At 47.5% G+C, this 22,500-nt stretch overlaps 1 protein-coding gene across 2 annotated transcripts in view; it reads left to right on the forward strand.

Annotated features, from left to right (window-relative positions):
* LOC123994564 (protein kinase C theta type-like) overlaps positions 1-20,943 on the forward strand; it is a 27,231-nt gene extending 6,288 nt beyond the window's left edge. For both annotated transcript variants that reach the window (XM_046297310.1, XM_046297309.1), the window contains exons 3-17: positions 1,034-1,233; positions 2,557-2,617; positions 3,544-3,727; positions 5,114-5,145; positions 5,294-5,379; positions 7,683-7,812; positions 8,174-8,283; positions 10,260-10,392; positions 10,510-10,676; positions 17,997-18,170; positions 18,267-18,358; positions 18,602-18,803; positions 19,060-19,248; positions 19,668-19,796; positions 19,924-20,943. In XM_046297310.1, coding sequence (XP_046153266.1) covers positions 1,034-1,233; positions 2,557-2,617; positions 3,544-3,727; positions 5,114-5,145; positions 5,294-5,379; positions 7,683-7,812; positions 8,174-8,283; positions 10,260-10,392; positions 10,510-10,676; positions 17,997-18,170; positions 18,267-18,358; positions 18,602-18,803; positions 19,060-19,248; positions 19,668-19,796; positions 19,924-20,082 — 2,048 coding nt within the window. In that variant the 3' untranslated portion in view covers positions 20,083-20,943. The remainder of the gene's footprint in view (positions 1-1,033; positions 1,234-2,556; positions 2,618-3,543; positions 3,728-5,113; positions 5,146-5,293; positions 5,380-7,682; positions 7,813-8,173; positions 8,284-10,259; positions 10,393-10,509; positions 10,677-17,996; positions 18,171-18,266; positions 18,359-18,601; positions 18,804-19,059; positions 19,249-19,667; positions 19,797-19,923) is intronic.
* Positions 20,944-22,500: the final 1,557 nt, after the last annotated feature.

Consider the following 22,500-nt stretch of genomic DNA (forward strand, 5'->3'; position numbering starts at 1 on the left):
TTTGTACTGCAGTTTGTACTGCTTTTTGGTCAGTTTGTACTGCAGTTTGTACTGCTTTTTGGTCAGTTTATACTGCAGTTTGTACTGCTTTTTGGTCAGTTTGTACTGCAGTTTGTACTGCTTTTTGCAATGACATCAAAAGGCCCAGATGATAGTAAATAGCAGTACAGTACGAGGTTTAGCACCAATATTTCACTGTTGGTTTAGGTAGCCTACAAGTAGCTGCAAACCGACTGCATTTCATTGTGCCAACAGAGTGCTTGGAAATTGAACGGAACACCTTATTGAGGAGGAGAGTTCAAGGTCTGGAGTCAGAGTAGTTTAACGGAGTCCTTACGACAAAGCTGTGACCGGCTCAGACTCGTTTCTTAACTCCACTGTGGCTAAAGCTCCCGAACAGAAAAATGAAAGCAACACCTCAGTCAAATGTCACATAACCACTACAGAGAGAAAAAACAAAGGAACGGATCGTGACTTGGGCTGACAGAAGCTCAGAGCTGTGTGGGACTCCTAAAGCAAAACGTATCGCCTTCTCATGCCAAAGGCGGTTGGAAACATTATGAAAAATATGAGCTGTCTGTCTGGGGAGAATAGGACAGTTTTTTCCCTGTCAGAGAGAAATGATTTTCAATATAGACAACAGCTGGTAGTGTTGTCTCTGTCCAGAGAAAGTCTATGGACCACTGATAGAGATATACGTATCATTCTATGGCAGGAACTTGTCAAATGGCGGAAGGGAAATACTGCGAAGTGGAGGTTATGCTGTAGGTATACATCACAGGAGGCTGTTGAGGGGAGGACGGCTCATAATAATGTCCGGAACGGAGTCAAACACCTGGAAACCAGCCGTTACCACCAGCCTGTCCTCCCAAATTAAGAAGCCACCAACCTCCTGTGGTAGAGACAGACCTCTCTGGTCAGGTCACATGTCAGGAAGAATGTAGGACCAATGACAGATGGACTAATGTTAAGATTCTCGACTGTTTCTACCTGTCTTCCTCCCCCCTTTACATACACACCCTGACCCCTCCAGAGAAGGGCCAGGTGTACAAGCAGAAGAAGCCCACCATGTACCCCCCCTGGAGCAGCACGTTTGACGCCCATGTCCACCAGGGTCGTGTCATGCACGTGGTGGTGAAGGATAAAACCGCTGAGCTAAAGTCTGAGGCCGTGGTGCAGCTGGACACCCTGGCCTCACGCTGCAAAAAGGAGAACGGCAAGCTGGAGATCTGGGTAAGACAACAGGGAGGGGGGATGGGGAAGGAAGCAGGGAGAGGGAAGAGAGGGAAGGAGGGGTTCCACTGGCTTAGGGTTGGAGCGAAGGGAATGTGTTGTGTCCACATAATTTGATATGGGGATATATCTGTCTCATTCTCTCTCTCTCTCTCTCTCTCTCTCTCTCTCTCTCTCTCTCTCTCTCTGTATATCTCTCTCTGTGTGTGTCTCTCTCTCTATCTATCGAATTCTCTCTCTCTCCCTCTTTCTCTCTTTCTCTCTTTCTCTCTCCCTCTCTCACCCTCTCTCCATGTCTCTCTATATATATTGAATTCTCTATCTCTATTGAATTCTCTCTCTCTCTCTCTCTCTCTCTCTCTCTCTTCCCCCTCACTCTGTCTCTGTCTCCTCTCTCTCTGTCTCTGTCTCTGTCTCTGTCTCTCTCTCTCTCTGTCTCTCTGTCTCTCTGTGTCGCTCTCTCTCTCACTCTCTCTGTCTCTTTCCCCCCTCTCTCTGTCTCTACCCCCTCTCTCCCCCCTCTCTCTCTGTCTCTGTCTCTCTGTCTGTCTCTCTCGCTCCCCCCACTCTCTCTTTGTCTCTCCCTGTATCCCCCCTCTCCTTCTCTCTCTCTCTCTGTCCCCCCCTCTCTCTGTCTCTACCCCCACCCCCTCTCTCCCCCTCTCTCTCTGTCTCTGTCTCTCTCTCACTGTCTGTCTCTCCCGCTCCCCCCACTCTCTCTCTGTCTCTCTCTGTCTCGCTCCCCCCCTCTCTCTCTGTATATCTCTCTCTGTGTGTGTCTCTGTCTCTATCTATCGAATTCTCTCTCTCTCCCTCTTTCTCTCTTTCTCTTTCCCTCTCTCTCCCTCTCTCCATGTCTCTCTATATCTATTGAATTCTCTATCTCTCTCTCCCTCGTTCTCTATCTATCTCTCTCTGTTTCTCTCTCTCTGTCTCTCCCCCCCTCTCTCTCCCCTCTCTGTCTCTCTGTCTCTGTCTCTGTCTCTCTCTCTCTGTCTCTCTCTCTCTCTCTCTGTCACTCTCTCTCTCTCGCTCTCTCTCTGTCTCTTTCTCTCTCCCCCTCTCTCTCTGTCTCTACCCCCCTCTCCCCCTCTCTCTCTGTCTCTGTCTCTCTCTGTCTGTCTCTCTATGTCTCTCTCTACCCCCCTCTCCCCCTCTCTCTCTGTTTCTCTCTCTGTCTCTCCCCCCTCTCTCTCTCCCCTCTCTGTCTCTCTGTCTCTGTCTCTGTCTCTGTCTCTCTCTCTCTCTCTCTCTCTCTCTCTCTCTCTCTCTCTCTCTCTCTCTCTCTCTCTCTCTCTCTCTCTCTCTCTCTCTCTCTCTCAGGTGGAGCTAAAACCACAGGGTCGTCTACTCATGGAGGCCAGATACTACTTGGAGAAGAGTGGTGAGGGTTCAGAACCATTGTAGACTTCGTACGGTCTGTGTATGTCTATTCCTGTGTGGTTATAACCATTCCAGAAGCCCATCTATTCCCAATAGTTTCTGTCAGTGCCCTCTCTTATTGGAGTCTTATTAACACACTCTGAAGGGTTATAAAGTCATATTGTAACAGGCGTGAGGAAATCTCTCATATGTCTATCTATATATAAAGTCCCACCACTACTCATAATCAGCACTCACAACAGGTGGTCCAATGATTGTCCAGGACTAATCATCTGATCATTTAGCCCTTTCAATTAAATTACTCACAAATAGAAAGATATTCACCTTTACCCTTTCTCTCTTTCTCTCCCTATCTCTCTGTCATTGCAAACACACACACACACACACACACACACACACACACACACACACACACACACACACACACACACACACACACACACACACACACACACACACACACACACACACACACACACACACACACACACACACACACACACACACACACACATTTGACAGACTGTCATTGATCATGGAAGGCGTGTTAAATTTGCAGCTGTCAGTGTCTAGTGAATACATGCTTGTGGGGCTGTAGAACAGGAAGTCAGCCAAAGGCCTTCTTCCTCTCTCCCAAACACACACACACACACACACACACACACACACACACACACACACACACACACACACACACACACACACACACACACACACACACACACACACACACACACACACACACACACACACACACACACACACACACACACACACGCCCACAGACTGGCAGAAGGACATTCCCATCATGTGTTCACAGAGGAGCAAATATGACTCGCATGTCTCTCTCTTTCTCTTCCTCTGTCTTTTAACTGTGACAAGACTATGCAGTAACATAACTTTCATGTGTCTGCGCCTGTTTCCCAGACGCCACAGGTTCAGGTGAGGGAGATGGATTTGGAGAGAGAGACAGGGATCCGGGAGTCTTTGCCCTCCACGCACGACGCGGAGCCATCAAACAGGCCAAGATCCATGAGGTCAAATGTCACGAGTTCAGCGCCACTTTCTTCCCCCAGCCCACCTTCTGCTCCGTCTGTAAAGAGTTTGTCTGGTACGTCCACTGAGCCAAAACAACAAGGAACACCTTCCTAATATTGAGTTGCCCTCAGAACAGTCTCAGTTTTGGCGGGGCATTGACTCTACGAGGTGTCAAAAGCTTTCCACAGGGATGCTGGCCCATGTTGACTCCAATGCTTCCCACAGTTGTGTCAAGTTGGCTGGATGTCCTTTGGGTGGTGGACCATTCTTGATACAGACGGGGAACTGTTGAGCGTGAAAAACAGCAGCGTTGCAGTTCTTGACACAAACCGGTGCGCCTGGCACCTACTACCACACCCCATTTTTGTCTTTCCCATTCACCCTCTGAATGGCACATCTCAATTGTCTCAAGTCTTAAAAGACCTTCTTTAGACTGTCTCCTTCCCTTCATCTAGGCTGATTTAACAGTTGACATCAATAAGGATCATAGCATTCACCGGGATTCACTTGGTCAGTCTATACACTACATGACCAAAAGTTTGTGGACACCTGCTCGTCGAACATCTCATTTCAAAATCATGGGCATTAATATGGAGTTGGTCCCACCTTTGATGCTATAACAGCTTCCACTCTTCTGCGAAGGCTTTCCACTAGATGTTGGAACATTTCTGCAGGGACTTACTTCCATTCAGCCACAAGACCATTAGTGAGGTCTGGCACTGATGTTGGGCGATAAGGCCTGGCTCGCGGTCACCGTTATTTAAAACCTAGTACACCTTCTGTCTGTACAGTGTGTATATCACAACCTAACTTTATGTAAAACCTAGTACCCCTTCTGTCTGTACAGTGTGTATATCACAACCTAACTTTATTTAAAACCTAGTTGCAGCTGTACATAGTCTATCAGTAAACAGCCCACCCAATGTACCTACCTCATCCCCATACTGTTTATATCTATTTACTTTTCTTCTCTTTTGCACACCAGTATCTCTACCTGCACATGACCATCTGATCATTTATCACTCCAGTGTTAATCTGCTAAATTGTAATTATTCGCCTACCTCCTCATACCTCCTCACACAATGTATATAGACTCTCTTTTCTTCTTTCTTTCTACTGTGTTATTGACTTGTTTATTGTTTACTCCATGTGTAACTCTGTGTTGTCTGTTCACACTGCTATGCTTTATCTTGGCCAGGTCGCAGTTGTAAATGAGAACTTGTTCTCAACTAGCCTACCTGGTTAAATAAAGGTGAAATAAAAATTAAAAATTAAATATCACAGCCTAACTTTATTTAAAACCTAGTCAATTGGATTGCATCCTAAAGACATCGTTCACATAGATTGATTTCATTGTCACTCTGAAACAAACACTACAGTATTTCTATTTAAACATCATCCACATCATCCACTGTTTGTTTTCTGGTTCCTGTTAATGTTGTGTTTCTTTTCCCCACAGGGGTCTGAATAAGCAGGGTTATCAGTGCCGACGTGAGTATCTCTGCTCTCTCTCTCTCTCTCTGCTCTCTCGCTCTGCTCTCTCTCTCCCCTCATCTTCTACCTATTCCATATTCTATCCCTACACTCATCCGTCCTCTCTCCTGTCTACACTCTCATCCCCTCATCATTGGTCTTTCAGAGTGCAACGCAGCCATCCACAAGAAATGCATTGACATAATCATCGCCAAGTGCACTGGGTCGGCCATCAACAGCAAAGAGACCATGGTAGGCCTGTACATTGTAGTCCATTTCTATACAACGATGACAGTAAGTGATCTTGAGCATTTTAGAGCATCTTGGATTTGTCATTATATTTAGTTGCTTGGGTTCCAATAATAGTGGCAGTAAATGATGTGTCCACTTTGTCTTGGTGTTTGTGACATGAGGAGCCTCAATGTAAACGACTGGAGGTCCTCTTAGATTGCATGCAGACAGACTGACATACAGTGTATCTGGGCTTCTGGTGACTGTGGTTTAGCACAGAGGTAACACACGTGTTAATTGTCAGTTAAAGTCAACCACATACACACGGACTAACTCACTCTCTCACAGTACACACTGACTAACTCACTCTCTCTCACAGTACACACTGACTAACTCACTCTCTCTCACAGTACACACTGACTAACTCACTCTCTCTCACAGTACACACTGACTAACTCACTCTCTCTCACAGTACACACTGACTAACTCACTCTCTCTCACAGTACACACTGACTAACTCACTCTCTCTCACAGTACACACTGACTAACTCACTCTCTCTCACAGTACACACTGACTAACTCACTCTCTCACAGTACACACTGACTAACTCACTCTCTCACAGTACACACTGACTAACTCTCTCTCACAGTACACACGGACTAACTTACTCTCTCTCACAGTACACACGGACTAACTTACTCTCTCTCACAGTACACACGGACTAACTCACTCTCTCTCACAGTACACACGGACTAACTCACTCTCTCACAGTACACACTGACTAACTCACTCTCTCTCACAGTACACACTGACTAACTCACTCTCTCTCACAGTACACACTGACTAACTCACTCTCTCTCACAGTACACACTGACTAACTCACTCTCTCTCACAGTACACACTGTCTAACTCACTCTCTCTCACAGTACACACTGACTAACTCACTCTCTCTCACAGTACACACTGACTAACTCACTCTCTCACAGTACACACTGACTAACTCACTCTCTCACAGTACACACTGACTAACTCACTCTCTCTCACAGTACACACGGACTAACTCACTCTCTCTCACAGTACACACGGACTAACTTACTCTCTCTCACAGTACACACGGACTAACTTACTCTCTCTCACAGTACACACGGACTAACTCACTCTCTCTCACAGTACACACTGACTAACTCACTCTCTCTCACAGTACACACAGACTAACTTACTCTCTCTCACAGTACACACTGACTAACTCGCTCTCTCTCACAGTACACACGGACTAACTTACTCTCTCTCACAGTACACACTGACTAACTCACTCTCTCACAGTACACACTGACTAACTCACTCTCTCTCACAGTACACACGGACTAACTCACTCTCTCTCACAGTACACACTGACTAACTCACTCTCTCACAGTACACACTGACTAACTCACTCTCTCTCACAGTACACACGGACTAACTCACTCTCTCTCACAGTACACACTGACTAACTCACTCTCTCTCACAGTACACACTGACTAACTCACTCTCTTTCACAGTACACACTGACTAACTCACTCTCTCTCACAGTACACACTGACTAACTCACTCTCTTTCACAGTATACACTGACTAACTCACTCTCTCTCACAGTACACACGGACTAACTCACTCTCTCTCACAGTACACACGGACTAACTCATTCTCTCTCACAGTACACACGGACTCACAGTACACACTGACTAAACTTACTCTCTCTCACAGTACACACTGACTAACTCACTCTCTCTCACAGTACACACTGACTAACTCACTCTCTCTCACAGTACACACGGACTAACTCACTCTCTCTCACAGTACACACGGACTAACTCACTCTCTCTCACAGTACACACAGACTAACTCACTCTCTCTCACAGTACACACGGACTAACTCACTCTCTCTCACAGTACACACGGACTAACTCACTCTCTCTCACAGTACACACGGACTAACTCACTCTCTTTCACAGTACACACGGACTAACTCACTCTCTCTCACAGTACACACGGACTAACTCACTCTCTTTCACAGTACACACGGACTAACTCACTCTCTTTCACAGTACACACTGAGACAGTGGGTTGGTTCTTCGAAGCAGACGGCTCTGTGATTACCGTACTCACTGTTTACCAGTACTCCCCGATCCTAGACAGAGAAAAAAATATAGTTTTATCCCAGGGATTTTACTTCCCTAAAACGTCCAAAGCAGTTGTTGCCTACTTCCTGTGTCATATTTCCATGGCAACAAAGGGTTGTAGTGCTGTGTGTTCAGGTGACCGAGTGTGTTTGCTGTGTGTTGCAGATCCACAAGGAGCGCTTTAAGATCGACATGCCCCACAGGTTTAAGGTGTACAACTACAAGAGCCCCACGTTCTGTGAACACTGTGGCACGCTGCTGTGGGGGCTGGCCAAGCAGGGACTCAAGTGTGAGGGTGAGAGGACAGTCCACAGGAGGCTGCTGAGGGGAGGGCGGCTCATAATAATGTCTGGAACGGAGCAATTGGAATGGCATCAAACACATGGAATCTATGTGTTTGATGTATTTGATACCATTCCACCTACTCCACTCCAGCCATTACCAAGGTGCCACCAACATCACATCACTGTCATTACACAATCACATCATACCATTACCAACTCAAATCACAACAGTACCCTATCAAACCATTATATTGCACCATACCTTTTCACACGATTCCCTATTTCACCGTCTAAATGTCAAAATGTATTGATTTCATGGTCCCATTCCATCTGTGTCTGTATACCGTGTAACCATGTGTGTTGTCCGTGCAGAGTGCAGTATGAACGTTCATCACAAGTGCCAGAAAAAGGTGGCCAACCTGTGTGGAGTCAACCAGAAACTGATGGCTGAAGCCCTGGCCATGATCGAGACTAAACAGCAGGTCAGAGTTCAGGGGTCGAGGGGTTAGGAACGGTGATGCTAACTTAGCAATTTTGTAGCAACCTTTCAGACTACCCATTTTTTCAAACAGCACCTAGCAACACATTTAGCTGCTTTTAAAAATGTATTTGGAACTTTCAGCAACTTTTGAAAAGTGACTCAAACGATAAAATGCACGCATTTTCCCTCTAAATGACACAAAACCTATTTTCTCTGTCACAACACACGTGACTGGCTGCAAAAGTGCATTGTGAGTGACGTCAGCAGCAGGCGCTCAGATCGTACACAGGCAGCAGCAGGCCACTCAGATCATACACAGGCAGCAGCAGGCCACTCAGATCATACACAGGCAGCAGCAGGCGCTCAGATCGTACACAGGCAGCAGCAGGCCACTCAGATCGTACACAGGCAGCAGCAGGCCACTCAGATCATACACAGGCAGCAGCAGGCCACTCAGATCATACACAGGCAGCAGCAGGCGCTCAGATCGTACACAGGCAGCAGCAGGCCACTCAGATCATACACAGGCAGCAGCAGGCGCTCAGATCGTACACAGGCAGCAGCAGGCCACTCAGATCATACACAGGCAGCAGCAGGCCTCTCAGATGGTACACAGGCAGCTGCAGGCCACTCAGATCATACACAGGCAGCAGCAGGCCGCTCAGATGGTACACAGGCAGCAGCAGGCCGCTCAGATGGTACACAGGCAGCAGCAGGCCACTCAGATCATACACAGGCAGCAGCAGGCCGCTCAGATGGTACACAGGCAGCAGCAGGCCACTCAGATCATACACAGGCAGCAGCAGGCGCTCAGATCGTACACAGGCAGCAGCAGGCCACTCAGATCATACACAGGCAGCAGCAGGCCGCTCAGATGGTACACAGGCAGCAGCAGGCCACTCAGATCATACACAGGCAGCAGCAGGCGCTCAGATCGTACACAGGCAGCAGCAGGCCACTCAGATCATACACAGGCAGCAGCAGGCCGCTCAGATGGTACACAGGCAGCAGCAGGCCACTCAGATCATACACAGGCAGCCGCAGGCCGCTCAGATGGTACACAGGCAGCAGCAGGCCGCTCAGATGGTACACGGACAGCAGCAGGCCACTCAGATCATACACAGGCAGCAGCAGGCCGCTCAGATGGTACACAGGCAGCAGCAGGCCGCTCAGATCGTACACAGGCAGCAGCAGGCCGCTCAGATCGTACACAGGCAGCAGCAGGCCGCTCAGATGGTACACAGGCAGCAGCAGGCCGCTCAGATGGTACACAGGCAGCAGCAGGCACTCAGATCGTACACAGGCAGCAGCAGGCACTCAGATCGTGCACAGGCAGCAGCAGGCCGCTCAGATGGTACCCAGGCAGCAGTAGGCACTCAGATCGTACACAGGCAGCAGCAGGCGCCCAGATCGTGCACAGGCAGCAGCAGGCCAGCAACAATTTCAGCAAATTGCAAATCATCGTTGGCTGACTGCAGCAGCAGTAGTACGGGTTCGACGAGACAAACCCAATGAATATAGTCGGTCATGAATGTTAGATTTTGAACAAACTTACAACGTGAATCAACATGTCTCAATCACAATTGTACAGCCAGAAGTACAGAAACGAGTGAGAGTCTGTACCTGAACAAATGTCAAATCATATTTTTTGCCGAGCTGACCAGTCAATTTGAGTAGCGTTAATGTGTATTCTACGTAATGACGCAGTTTTACGTTATCACGCAATGACATCACAACGTCATTTAGCAACTTTTAGCAACAAATCAACCTGCCTCTAGCAACTTACCCTGAAAATGAGTTGGCAACACTCGTTAGGAAGTCAGTGCTGTCCGACAGATCCACAAGTACATTTCATAAAATAGATTACAAAAATGTATGTTGATTGTAAGTAAGGAATCTATCCCTGCCCGTTATACAGATACTGTAGCATTGCGTTATGTTATTAATTATTACATGTGTCTATGCATTTTCCTATAGGCCAGGGGCTCCAGAGAGAGTGAGATCTATAGTCGAGGCGGGCCGGTGGGTGTGGGCCAGGCAGGGGTGGTGCGGGAACCTTCAGGATTAGTGGCAAGTCTCCCCCCGACAGCAGCCACCGCTGGGCGAAAAGGTAAGGAGACCACACATGGTCAACCTGGTCAGTCATGCAACTGTGAGGGATTTGTAGTCAACTTGAGACTTAATAGGACTAAATTACTATCTCCCCTTCTCCCCCCCCCCCCTCCAGAGCAGCAGGGTATATCGTGGGACACCCAAGCGGTGTGGGACATGCCTGCCCCTGTGATGGAGGAGCCTGAGACACTGTACGCCGTCCCCAGGAAAGAACACCTTCACAAGTTCACCCTGGACAACTTCGTCCTGCACAAGATGCTTGGCAAAGGCAGCTTCGGCAAGGTACCAGAAACCAGAGAGTACCAGAGAGAAACCACTGCACCTACTGAGCCCCTAGATTCACTGGGGGTATACATTTTCTATCTGGGCTTAAGACATATCATAAACTGAGACATGAGTCTCGTGCTTCTATGACATGCGTTGACGTTTAGATTAGATTTGAGTCATTTAGCAGACGCTCTTATCCAGAGCGAGTGAATACATTTTCATACTTTTTTTAACATACTGGTCCCTCGTGGGAATTGAACCCACAACCAGTTTCTCAGTCCGTTGATAACTAGGACATTTATCAATCCCAAGTCTTGTCTCAGTTTATGGTGATTTGTCTCTAACTGATGGAAACCGTGCAGATGAGTGTACTTCGTTATTTCTAACAAACATATACTGAGTGTACAAAACATTAGTAGGAGACATGTTAAACCAGGATTTTTAAACCTTGAGACAATTGAGACATGGATTGTGTCTGTGGTCCATTCAGAGGGTGAATGGGCAAGAGAAACCATTGAAGTGCCTTTGAACGGGGTCTGGTAGTAGGGGCCAGGTGCACCAGTTTGTGTCAAGAACTGCAACGCTGCTGGGTTTTTCACGCTCAACATTTTCCCATGTGTATCAAGATTGGTCCACCACCCAAAGGGCATCCAGTCAACTTGACACAACTGTGGGAAGCATTGGAGTCAACATGGGCCAGCATCCCTGTGGAACGCCTTTTGACACTTTGTAGAGTCCAGGCCCCGACGAATTGAGGCTGTTCTGAGGGCAAAAAGTGGTGAAACTCAATATTAGGAAGGTGTTCTTAATGTTTGTTATACTCAGTGTATATTCGGTTATTATACTCAAGCCTGTGAGCCTGGGTCAGCATGACCTAAGCAGAAGTTTCTAGCAGGGGGAGAGGGCATTGCCATCTGTGTATTGTGGTATAAGGAAGAGAGCCTGGCCATGAGTGTTATGCAGGTGAATGAGGACCCAAAAGCGACTTGGCGAAAACAGAGTCTTTAATCCAGTTTAAGGAAATAGCAATACTCCTAGACAAATCGGAGCGGTAAATAAAGCATAAAAACAATTTCACTCGTAATCACGAGAACTGACTGGAGACTCGATAATAAACTGCAGGTTGCCTCGGGAAGGCACTTGACCGTAGCAGACTCAGACACCTGCTCACCACGCAGCATCTGAGGGAAACACGACACGACAGGGCGATACAAAGACACAGCACGGTGAACAATATACAAGGATCCGACAGGGCAGAAACGGAAAACAAGGGGAGAAATAGGGACTCTAATCAGGGGAAAAGATAGGGAACAGGTGTGGGAAGACTAAATGATTGATTAGGGTAATAGGAACAGCTGGGAGCAGGAACGGAACGATAGAGAGAAGAGAGAGGAAGGGAGAGAGAAAAAGGGGAACGAACCTAAAAAGACCAGCAGGGTAAAAACGAACAGAAGGAAAAGCAAAATGACAAGACAATATAAGACAAAACATGACAGTACCCCCCCACTCACCGAGCGCCTCCTGGCGCACTCGAGGAGGAATCCTGGCGGCAACGGAGGAAATCATCAATCAGTGAACGGTCCAGCACGTCCCGAGACGGAACCCAACTCCTCTCCTCAGGACCGTAACCCTCCCAATCCACTAAGTATTGGTGACCCCGTCCCCGAGAACACATGTCCATGATCCTACGTACCTTGTAAATAGGTGCGCTCTCGACAAGGACGGGAGGGGGGGAGGGAAGACGAACGGGGGTGCGAAGAAAGGGCTTGACACAGGAGACATGGAAGACAGGATGGACGCGACGAAGATGTCGCGGAAGAAGCAGTCGCACGGCGACAGGATTGACGACCTGGGAGACACGGAACGGACCAATGAACCGCGGAGTCAACTTACGAGAAGCTGTCATAAGAGGAAGGTTGCGAGTGGAAAGCCACACTCTCTGGCCGCAACAATACCTTGGACTCTTAATCCTACGTTTATTGGCGGCTCTCACAGTCTGTGCCCTGTAACGGCAAAGTGCAGACCTCACCCTCCTCCAGGTGCGCTCACAACGTTGGACAAACGCTTGAGCGGAGGGAACGCTGGACTCGGCAAGCTGGGATGAGAACAGAGGAGGCTGGTAACCCAGACTACTCTGAAACGGAGATAACCCGGTAGCAGACGAAGGAAGCGAGTTGTGAGCGTATTCTGCCCAGGGGAGCTGTTCTGCCCAAGACGCAGGGTTTCTGAAAGAAAGGCTGCGTAGTATGCGACCAATCGTCTGATTGGCCCTCTCTGCTTGACCGTTAGACTGGGGATGAAACCCGGAAGAGAGACTGACGGACGCACCAATCAAACGACAGAACTCCCTCCAAAACTGTGACGTGAATTGCGGACCTCTGTCTGAAATGGCGTCTAACGGGAGGCCATGAATTCTGAACACATTCTCGATGATGATTTGTGCCGTCTCCTTAGCGGAAGGAAGTTTAGCGAGAGGAATGAAATGTGCCGCCTTAGAGAACCTATCGACAACCGTAAGAATCACAGTCTTCCCCGCAGACAAAGGCAGACCGGTAATGAAGTCTAGGGCGATGTGAGACCATGGTCGAGAAGGAATGGGGAGCGGTCTGAGACGACCGGCAGGAGGAGAGTTACCTGACTTAGTCTGCGCGCAGTCCGAACAAGCAGCCACGAAACGGCGCGTGTCACGCTCCTGAGTCGGCCACCAAAAGCACTGGCGAATAGAAGCAAGAGTGCCTCGAACACCGGGATGACCAGCTAACTTGGCAGAGTGAGCCCACTGAAGAACAGCCAGACGAGTGGAAACAGGAACGAAAAGAAGGTTACTAGGACAAGCTCGCGGCGACGCAGTGTGCGTGAGTGCTTGCTTAACCTGTCTTTCAATTCCCCAGACTGTCAACCCGACAACACGCCCATAAGGAAGAATCCCCTCGGGATCAGTAGAAGCCACAGAAGAACTAAAAAGACGGGATAAGGCATCAGGCTTGGTGTTCTTGCTACCCGGACGGTAAGAAATCACAAACTCGAAACGAGCGAAAAATAACGCCCAACGAGCTTGACGAGCATTAAGTCGTTTGGCAGAACGGATGTACTCAAGGTTCTTATGGTCTGTCCAAACGACAAAAGGAACGGTCGCCCCCTCCAACCACTGTCGCCATTCGCCTAGGGCTAAGCGGATGGCGAGCAGTTCGCGGTTACCCACATCATAGTTGCGTTCAGATGGCGACAGGCGATGAGAAAAATAAGCGCAAGGATGAACCTTATCGTCAGACTGGAAGCGCTGGGATAGAATGGCTCCCACGCCTACCTCTGAAGCGTCAACCTCGACAATGAATTGTCTAGTGACGTCAGGAGTAACGAGGATAGGAGCGGACGTAAAACGTTCTTTTAGAAGATCAAAAGCTCCCTGGGCGGAACCGGACCACTTAAAACACGTCTTGACAGAAGTAAGAGCTGTGAGAGGGGCAGCAACTTGACCGAAATTACGAATGAAACGCCGATAGAAATTAGCGAAACCTAGAAAGCGCTGCAACTCGACACGTGACCTTGGAACGGGCCACTCACTGACAGCTTGGACCTTAGCGGAATCCATCTGTATGCCTTCAGCGGAAATAACGGAACCGAGAAAAGTAACGGAGGAGACATGAAAAGAGCACTTCTCAGCCTTCACGTAGAGACAATTCTCTAACAGGCGCTGGAGAACACGTCGAACGTGCTGAACATGAATCTCGAGTGACGGTGAAAAAATCAGGATATCGTCAAGGTAGACAAAAACAAAGATGTTCAGCATGTCTCTCAGAACATCATTAACTAATGCCTGAAAAACAGCTGGCGCATTGGCGAGACCAAACGGCAGAACCCGGTACTCAAAATGCCCTAACGGAGTGTTAAACGCCGTTTTCCACTCGTCCCCCTCTCTGATGCGCACGAGATGGTAAGCATTACGAAGGTCCAACTTAGTAAAGCACCTGGCTCCCTGCAGAATCTCGAAGGCTGATGACATAAGGGGAAGCGGATAACGATTCTTAACCGTTATGTCATTCAGCCTCGATAATCCACGCAGGGGCGCAGAGTACCGTCCTTTTCTTAACAAAAAAAACCCCGCCCCGGCCGGAGAGGAAGAAGGCACTATGGTACCGGCGTCAAGAGACACAGACAAATAATCCTCGAGAGCCTTACGTTCGGGAGCCGACAGAGAGTATAGTCTACCCCGAGGAGGAGTGGTCCCCGGAAGGAGATCAATACTACAATCATACGACCGGTGAGGAGGAAGGGAGTTGGCTCGGGACCGACTGAAGACCGTGCGCAGATCATGATATTCCTCCGGCACTCCTGTCAAATCGCCAGGTTCCTCCTGAGAAGTGGGGACAGAAGAAATGGGAGGGATGGCAGACATTAAACACTTCACATGACAAGAAACGTTCCAGGATAGGATAGAATTACTAGACCAATTAATAGAAGGATTATGACATACTAGCCAGGGATGACCCAAAACAACAGGTGTAAAAGGTGAACGAAAAATCAAAAAAGAAATAGTCTCACTGTGGTTACCAGATACTGTGAGGGTTAAAGGTAGTGTCTCAAATCTGATACTGGGAAGATGACTACCATCTAAGGCGAACATGGGCGTAGGCTTGTCTAACTGTCTGAAAGGAATGTCATGTTTCCGAGCCCATGCTTCGTCCATGAAACAACCCTCAGCCCCAGAGTCTATCAAGGCACTGCATGTAGCACCCGAACCAGTCCAGCGTAGATGGACCGACATAGTAGTACAGGATCTAGATGGAGACACCTGAGTAGTAGCGCTCACCAGTAGCCCTCCGCTTACTGATGAGCTCTGGCCTTTTACTGGACATGAATTGACAAAATGTCCATCAAATCCGCAATAGAGGCACAGGCGGTTGGTGATCCTCCGTTCCCTCTCCTTAGTCGAGATGCGAATACCTCCCAGCTGCATGGGCTCAGTCTCTGAGCCAGAGGAGGGAGATGGTTGCGATGCGGAGCAGGGAAACACCGTTGACGCGAGCTCTCTTCCACGAGCTTGGTGACGAAGATCTACCCGTCGTTCTATGCGGATGGCGAGAGCAATCAAAGAGTCCACACTGGAAGGAACCTCCCGGGAGAGAATCTCATCTTTGACCACTGCGTGGAGTCCCTCCAGAAAACGAGCGAGCAGCGCCGGCTCGTTCCAGTCACTAGAGGCAGCAAGAGTGCGAAACTCTATAGAGTAATCCGTTATGGATCGATCACCTTGGCATAGGGAAGCCAGGGCCCTAGAAGCCTCCCTACCAAAAACTGAACGGTCAAAAACCCGAATCATCTCCTCTTTAAAGTTCTGGTAATTGTTTGAACAATCAGCCCTTGCCTCCCAGATAGCTGTGCCCCACTCTCGAGCCCGGCCAGTAAGGAGTGAAATGACGTAAGCAACCCGAGCTCTCTCTCTAGAGTATGTGTTGGGTTGGAGAGAGAACACAATATCACACTGGGTGAGAAAGGAGCGGCACTCCTTGGGCTGCCCGGAGTAGCAAGGTGGGTTATTAACCCTAGGTTCCGGAGGCTCGACAGACCAGGAAGTAACAGGTGGCACGAGACGAAGACTCTGGAACTGTCCAGAGAGGTCGGAAACCTGAGCGGCCAGGTTCTCCATGGCATGACGAGCAGCAGACAATTCCTGCTCGTGTCTGCCGAGCATGGCTCCTTGGATCTCGACGGCAGTGTTACGAGCGTCTGTAGTCGCTGGGTCCATTCTTTGGTCGGATCCTTCTGTTATGCAGGTGAATGAGGACCCAAAAGCGACTTGGCGAAAACAGAGTCTTTAATCCAGTTTAAGGAAATAGCAATACTCCTAGACAAATCGGAGCGGTAAATAAAGCATAAAAACAATTTCACTCGTAATCACGAGAACTGACTGGAGACTCGATAATAAACTGCAGGTTGCCTCGGGAAGGCACTTGACCGTAGCAGACTCAGACACCTGCTCACCACGCAGCATCTGAGGGAAACACGACACGACAGGGCGATACAAAGACACAGCACGGTGAACAATATACAAGGATCCGACAGGGCAGAAACGGAAAACAAGGGGAGAAATAGGGACTCTAATCAGGGGAAAAGATAGGGAACAGGTGTGGGAAGACTAAATGATTGATTAGGGGAATAGGAACAGCTGGGAGCAGGAACGGAACGATAGAGAGAAGAGAGAGAGGAAGGGAGAGAGAAAAAGGGGAACGAACCTAAAAAGACCAGCAGGGGAAAAACGAACAGAAGGAAAAGCAAAATGACAAGACAATATAAGACAAAACATGACAATGAGGAGTAAGGTAACCTTAATTGAAGTACAATGTTGGTGTTGTGATGATTATGTTTGGACCTATAAACATGTTGGTCAGAATGTTCCAGAACCAGAATGTATTAGAACATCGCTAGAATGGCCGTCAATGGAGGAGTGTCTCGGACACTGATTGACCTTTACCAATAATCTTTAGTCATAGTTATGGTTACAAAGGGAGGGTACGTTACCGGTAGCTTTCTAAGTTTACCAGTAAACTACCAGAATTTTGGAAACTTTCAGGATTTTATGAAATGTTCATAACATGTGAAGTGTATAAAATAATAAATGAAGATGATTCGAATAAACAAACTAGAATGACAAGCTTAAAAACATGCTCCTAAATATAACACATAAACTTAGTGAATACCATTGGTGTTGAATATGAGTGTATCAGTATAATATATCCTTTACATTTTTACAGACTTTTATTTATTTTACTCTGTCAATATGTTTTTAATTGCAAATGTTTTTATTACACCAAACTGGTGACAGCTGTGAAAAAAGTCAATAGGTGGAAGAGTTGCAGTGTTAATTGGAAATGATGTCATTGTTGATTAGATGCTTTTTTTTCTCGTGAATCACACTGTCTATCCACTAGAAACTCACGGACAATATGGACACAGATATAAAGATAAAGAAAAAATAAATATTGTGAGTGAAAACATTTTCTAAAAATGATTCTGGTATAAATGATTGAAGTTACCATAGATTGCCATAGATTACCTGTTAATTACCAGGAAATGTACTGCGATAGATTACCGGTAGTTTTACAACGCTAGTAATAATGATGTTATGAAACCAAAAAATATATAAGTGTGACGTGTGTTGCTTGGTCTTTGAACATGTTCTAGCCATGCTCTGTGTTCTTGGATCCAGTGGACTGAAGAGACTTCTCGATTGTACTTAGACTTTGCCTGACTGATCCTTCACCTCCGTTTGACAAGCACTGAATAGGTGAATGCAGTGATTTCCTACATGTACGTATCCTCTGTGTGTGTTGCTAGGTGTTCTTGGCCGAGCTGAAGAGCAGCAGAGAGTTCTTTGCGGTGAAGGCTCTGAAGAAGGACGTGGTTCTGATGGATGATGATGTGGAGTGTACCATGGTGGAGAGGAGAGTCCTCTCCCTGGCCTGGGAACATCCCTTCCTCACACACCTCCACTGCACCTTCCAGACCACGGTAACACACACACATGCACTCAACACACACAAACACACACACACACACAGACAAACCACAGGTTTTGTTGATATGACTGTGTTGTGTGTGTGACAGGAGAACCTGTTCTTTGTGATGGAGTATCTGAATGGAGGTGACCTCATGTTCCACATCCAGAACTGTCACAAGTTTGACGTGCAGAGATCGACGTAAGTTAACCCGTACACACTACCAGGCTATGTCTACCAGACACACACACACACACACACACACACACACACACACACACACACACACACACACACACACACACACACACACACACACACACACACACACACACACACACACACACACACACACACACACACACACACACACACACACACCCTCCATTCTCTCCACCCAATCCCTCTCTCCTCACATCCCCTCTCTCCTCCCTCTGGCTGTAGGTTCTATGCTGCTGAGATTATCTGTGGGCTCCAGTTCCTCCACTCCAAAGGCATTGTCTATAGGGATCTGAAGCTGGACAACGTGTTGTTAGACTCAGAAGGCCATATAAAGATAGCAGACTTTGGGATGTGTAAGGAGAACATGGAGGGAGAAACGCGGACCTGCACCTTCTGTGGAACACCAGATTACATCGCCCCAGAGGTGACTGCATGTCCACCATCACTATAGGAATCTACACTCTTACTATCAGCATTGCAACCCTTAAAAGGTGTATAACCAATGGAAATGTTCCCTTAGGGAAGTAATGTTTCTCACACTCAATTCTGATCTCATTGATTTCTATCATTAATCAATTACATACCATCTCCGTCTAATGTACTGGTTTTAGATAAACATCATGAAGTGATGATGATGAGGAAGAGATGTCATGTTGAACTGAACGGTCATGGTTTTATAGATTCTGCTGGGGCAGAAGTACGGCAGCTCAGTGGACTGGTGGTCATTCGGGGTCTTGCTGTACGAGATGCTGATTGGCCAGTCTCCATTCCATGGTCGTGATGAGGAGGAACTGTTCCAGTCCATCAGGACAGATGACCCCTGTTACCCCCGCTGGCTGGCCAAGGACGCACGAGACATCCTCATCAAGGTCTCACTCAATGCAACAACTTAGTCCTCTCACTGCAATGCCACGACGATTGAACTACGGCAACGTCGTCCACTATGCACCAGATTACATACATCAACATGAATGATTGACGGTCGGGATGGATGTGACGTGTTCTGCGTGTGTCTGCGTGTGATTGGTTACCTTTCATGAGGGTGTTCTTGTGTCTTTTTCCCATTGGAGTGGAGGTTATGAACTTGGCGTCCTCTGTCCTGATGTGTGTGTGTGTGTGTGTGTGTGTGTGTGTGTGTGTGTGTGTGTGTGTGTGTGTGTGTGTGTGTGTGTGTGTGTGTGTGTGTGTGTGTGCGTGTGCGTGCGTGCGTGCGTGCGTGCGTGCGTGCGTGCGTGCGTGCGTGCGTGCGTGCGTGCGTGTGTGTATATATGGTATGTTTGTTTTACAGCTGTTTGTAAGGGAGCCGGAGAGGAGGCTGGGTGTGAAGGGGAACATCCGTCAACACTCCTTCTTCAAAGACACAGACTGGAACGCTCTGGAGAAACGAGAGGTGGCGCCGCCCTTCAGGCCAACTGTGGTACGTACATCCTCAGGCTGCGAGTGTGTGTGTTTGTTTACATCTGCATTTGTATGCATGTGTGTGTGTCGCTGCGTGTGTGTGTGTGTGTGCGTTGTAACCTCTCCCCTCTCTCCTGTCCATGCAGAAATCCCCCAGTGACGTCAGTAACTTTGACAAGGAGTTTATCAATGAGAAACCCAGGTTGTCGTGTGCAGATCGTACCCTCATGAACAGTGTGGACCAAACCATGTTTAACAACTTCTCCTTCGTCAACCCCGCTGTGGGCCACATCAAAGGTCCCTGACCTATGATAGCCTTCCAACAACCTACCAGCAACATATTCACAATCCATCAACAACCCACTGTACCAGCAACATATTCACAACCCATCTGTGACCTTCGGACAACCTATTCGCAACGCATCAATTACGCATTACGACAGGAGTCAAGGACACTTACCTAACAGATCAATAACGTATCCACAGCCTGTCAATAACATCTCACCTCTTTTATAGAGCCACGGTTCATAGCAGTGGAGGCTGCTGAGGGGAGGACTGGCTCATAATAATGGCCGGGAACGACGCAGATGGAAACCAGGTGTTTGATGTATTTGATACCATTCCACTGATCCCGCTCCAGTCATTACCACGAGCCCGTCCTCCCCAATTAAGGTGCCACCAACCTCCTGTGGTGTACAGACTACTGTAGGAGTCACTACCTGATTCCCCAGATTGTGTGGAATACTGAGAATGTTGTATTGTACTCGTAACCTGTTATTCAATAGTGTCTGTTATATCCCTGCACATAAGTGTCTGTTCAATCAAATGTAACCATTTCCTGGGACATTTTCTATTTAATTCTGAAAGTGTATCAGTAGTTTTATTAAATAGAGCTACGGTTAGTATATTAAAATGTGTTGTTTTGCCATTGTTATTGCTCAGATCCAGGTAGATTGTCACACTATCGGACGGCGGAGTGGTTGGTTTCAATGTACATGGATAAATGAATGGTTTATGTTTACATGATATTGTGTTTTATAATGGCCCTTCAGAGGCTTGTGACCGCTGTGACTAAGTTATTATAGAATCTAATGATGTAGATGATGCCTAGATTCAGCAGTGATTGTTTGTTTTCATTCTGTATATTAAAATAAGATTTTTGTTAATGCGTGTCCCATTACGTATTTGCATTCTAGCATGAGTTTGTGTCACAGAGTGCGAGAATGAGAATTTAGTTGAAGTACTAAAACCGCTATCTTCCTTCCTCTCTCTCTCTCTCTCTCTCTTCCTGCCTCTCTCTATCTCCCACTCTTTCCTTCCTGTGCCTCACCCTCTCAGAGACTATAGTGACAAACTGGTCAAAGTTACCATTGCTCTTTCTGTCTGCAGTTGGGACCCTGGTGTTACGTTGTGATATAATGTATTATCATCTCACCAGATAGATAGATAGATAGATAGATAGATAGATAGATAGATAGATAGATAGATAGATAGATAGATAGATAGATAGATAGATAGATAGATAGATAGATAGATAGATAGATAGATAGAACAGTTTTGTGCATTCACAGGGCAGATCAATTAGCAGTGCCTTTTCTCTCCAGTGGGGGGCAGCATGGGGGTAGACTGACTCATTCACTCACCCACCTGTAGCCTACTATCTATGCATTTATGGCTCTATCCTCCCTCCCTAATGTTTGTTCCTTTTTCCGACAAATCTCTCTCTGCCTCACCCTGCCGCCCTGGTACCCTGGGACAGACAGACTAATCTGAGAGCGAGCGATCCGTCACTGACCCACTTATACACAGCAGCAAACTACTTCCTGCCACTGGCCCAGGTACAGTCGCCACTTGACAACCATGTCACACCAACGAGGGTAGAGATGAGGATGGCAGAGCATTTTAATGTAGAGCTCCAATGTACTATCAAATTTCAGGTAAGACCCAAATGCAGACTGTGTTGAAGTAACAAGTTTATTACAGCAACAGGGCAGGAAAACGACAGGTCAAGGCAGGCTGGGGTCGATAATCCAGAGTAGCAAAGGGACAGGACGGCAGGCAGGCTCAGGGTCAGGTAAAAAAAGGTCAAAACTGGGGAAAAACAGGAAAAATCGATAGACGGGAACAGAGGGAAAACCACTGGTAGGCTTGACGAAACAAAACAAACTGGCAACAGACAAACAGAGAACACAGGTATACGTACCCAGGGGATAATGGGAAAATGGGCGACACCTGGAGGGGGTGGAGACAAACACAAGAACAGGTGAAACAGATCAGGGCGTGACAGGTACAAAGTAGTGAACAGAAGCTGGACTGTAAATTTAGATTAGAAATGTTTAGAAAGGTCAGCCCTTTGAAATAGTTTGATTAGATATTGTTTGTATAAGGTTACCAAACTGTTTGTATCTTCTTGAGCAGTGTTTCTGAAACCTCTCCTGGAGTACCCACAGCCTGTCCACGTATTTCATGAATTCCAGAACTAACACAGCTGATTTAACTAATGAGGGGTCTGATGATTAGGTGACCATTTGAATCAGCTGTGTTAGTTCTGGAATACATTAATTAAGTGGACTGGCTGGGGTTACTCAAGGAGAGGTTTGGGCTGGAGGAGACCATTTGACTACATTCCCTGATAATTAAATCAACAAAGATGCATTTACACCCAGTGACCACTGGAGGGCAGTGTACTACCACATATCCCCTCAGTTCCTCACAGGAGACCC

Source organism: Oncorhynchus gorbuscha, linkage group LG14, assembly GCF_021184085.1.
Source record: "Oncorhynchus gorbuscha isolate QuinsamMale2020 ecotype Even-year linkage group LG14, OgorEven_v1.0, whole genome shotgun sequence".
Lineage (NCBI taxonomy): Eukaryota > Metazoa > Chordata > Actinopteri > Salmoniformes > Salmonidae > Oncorhynchus > Oncorhynchus gorbuscha.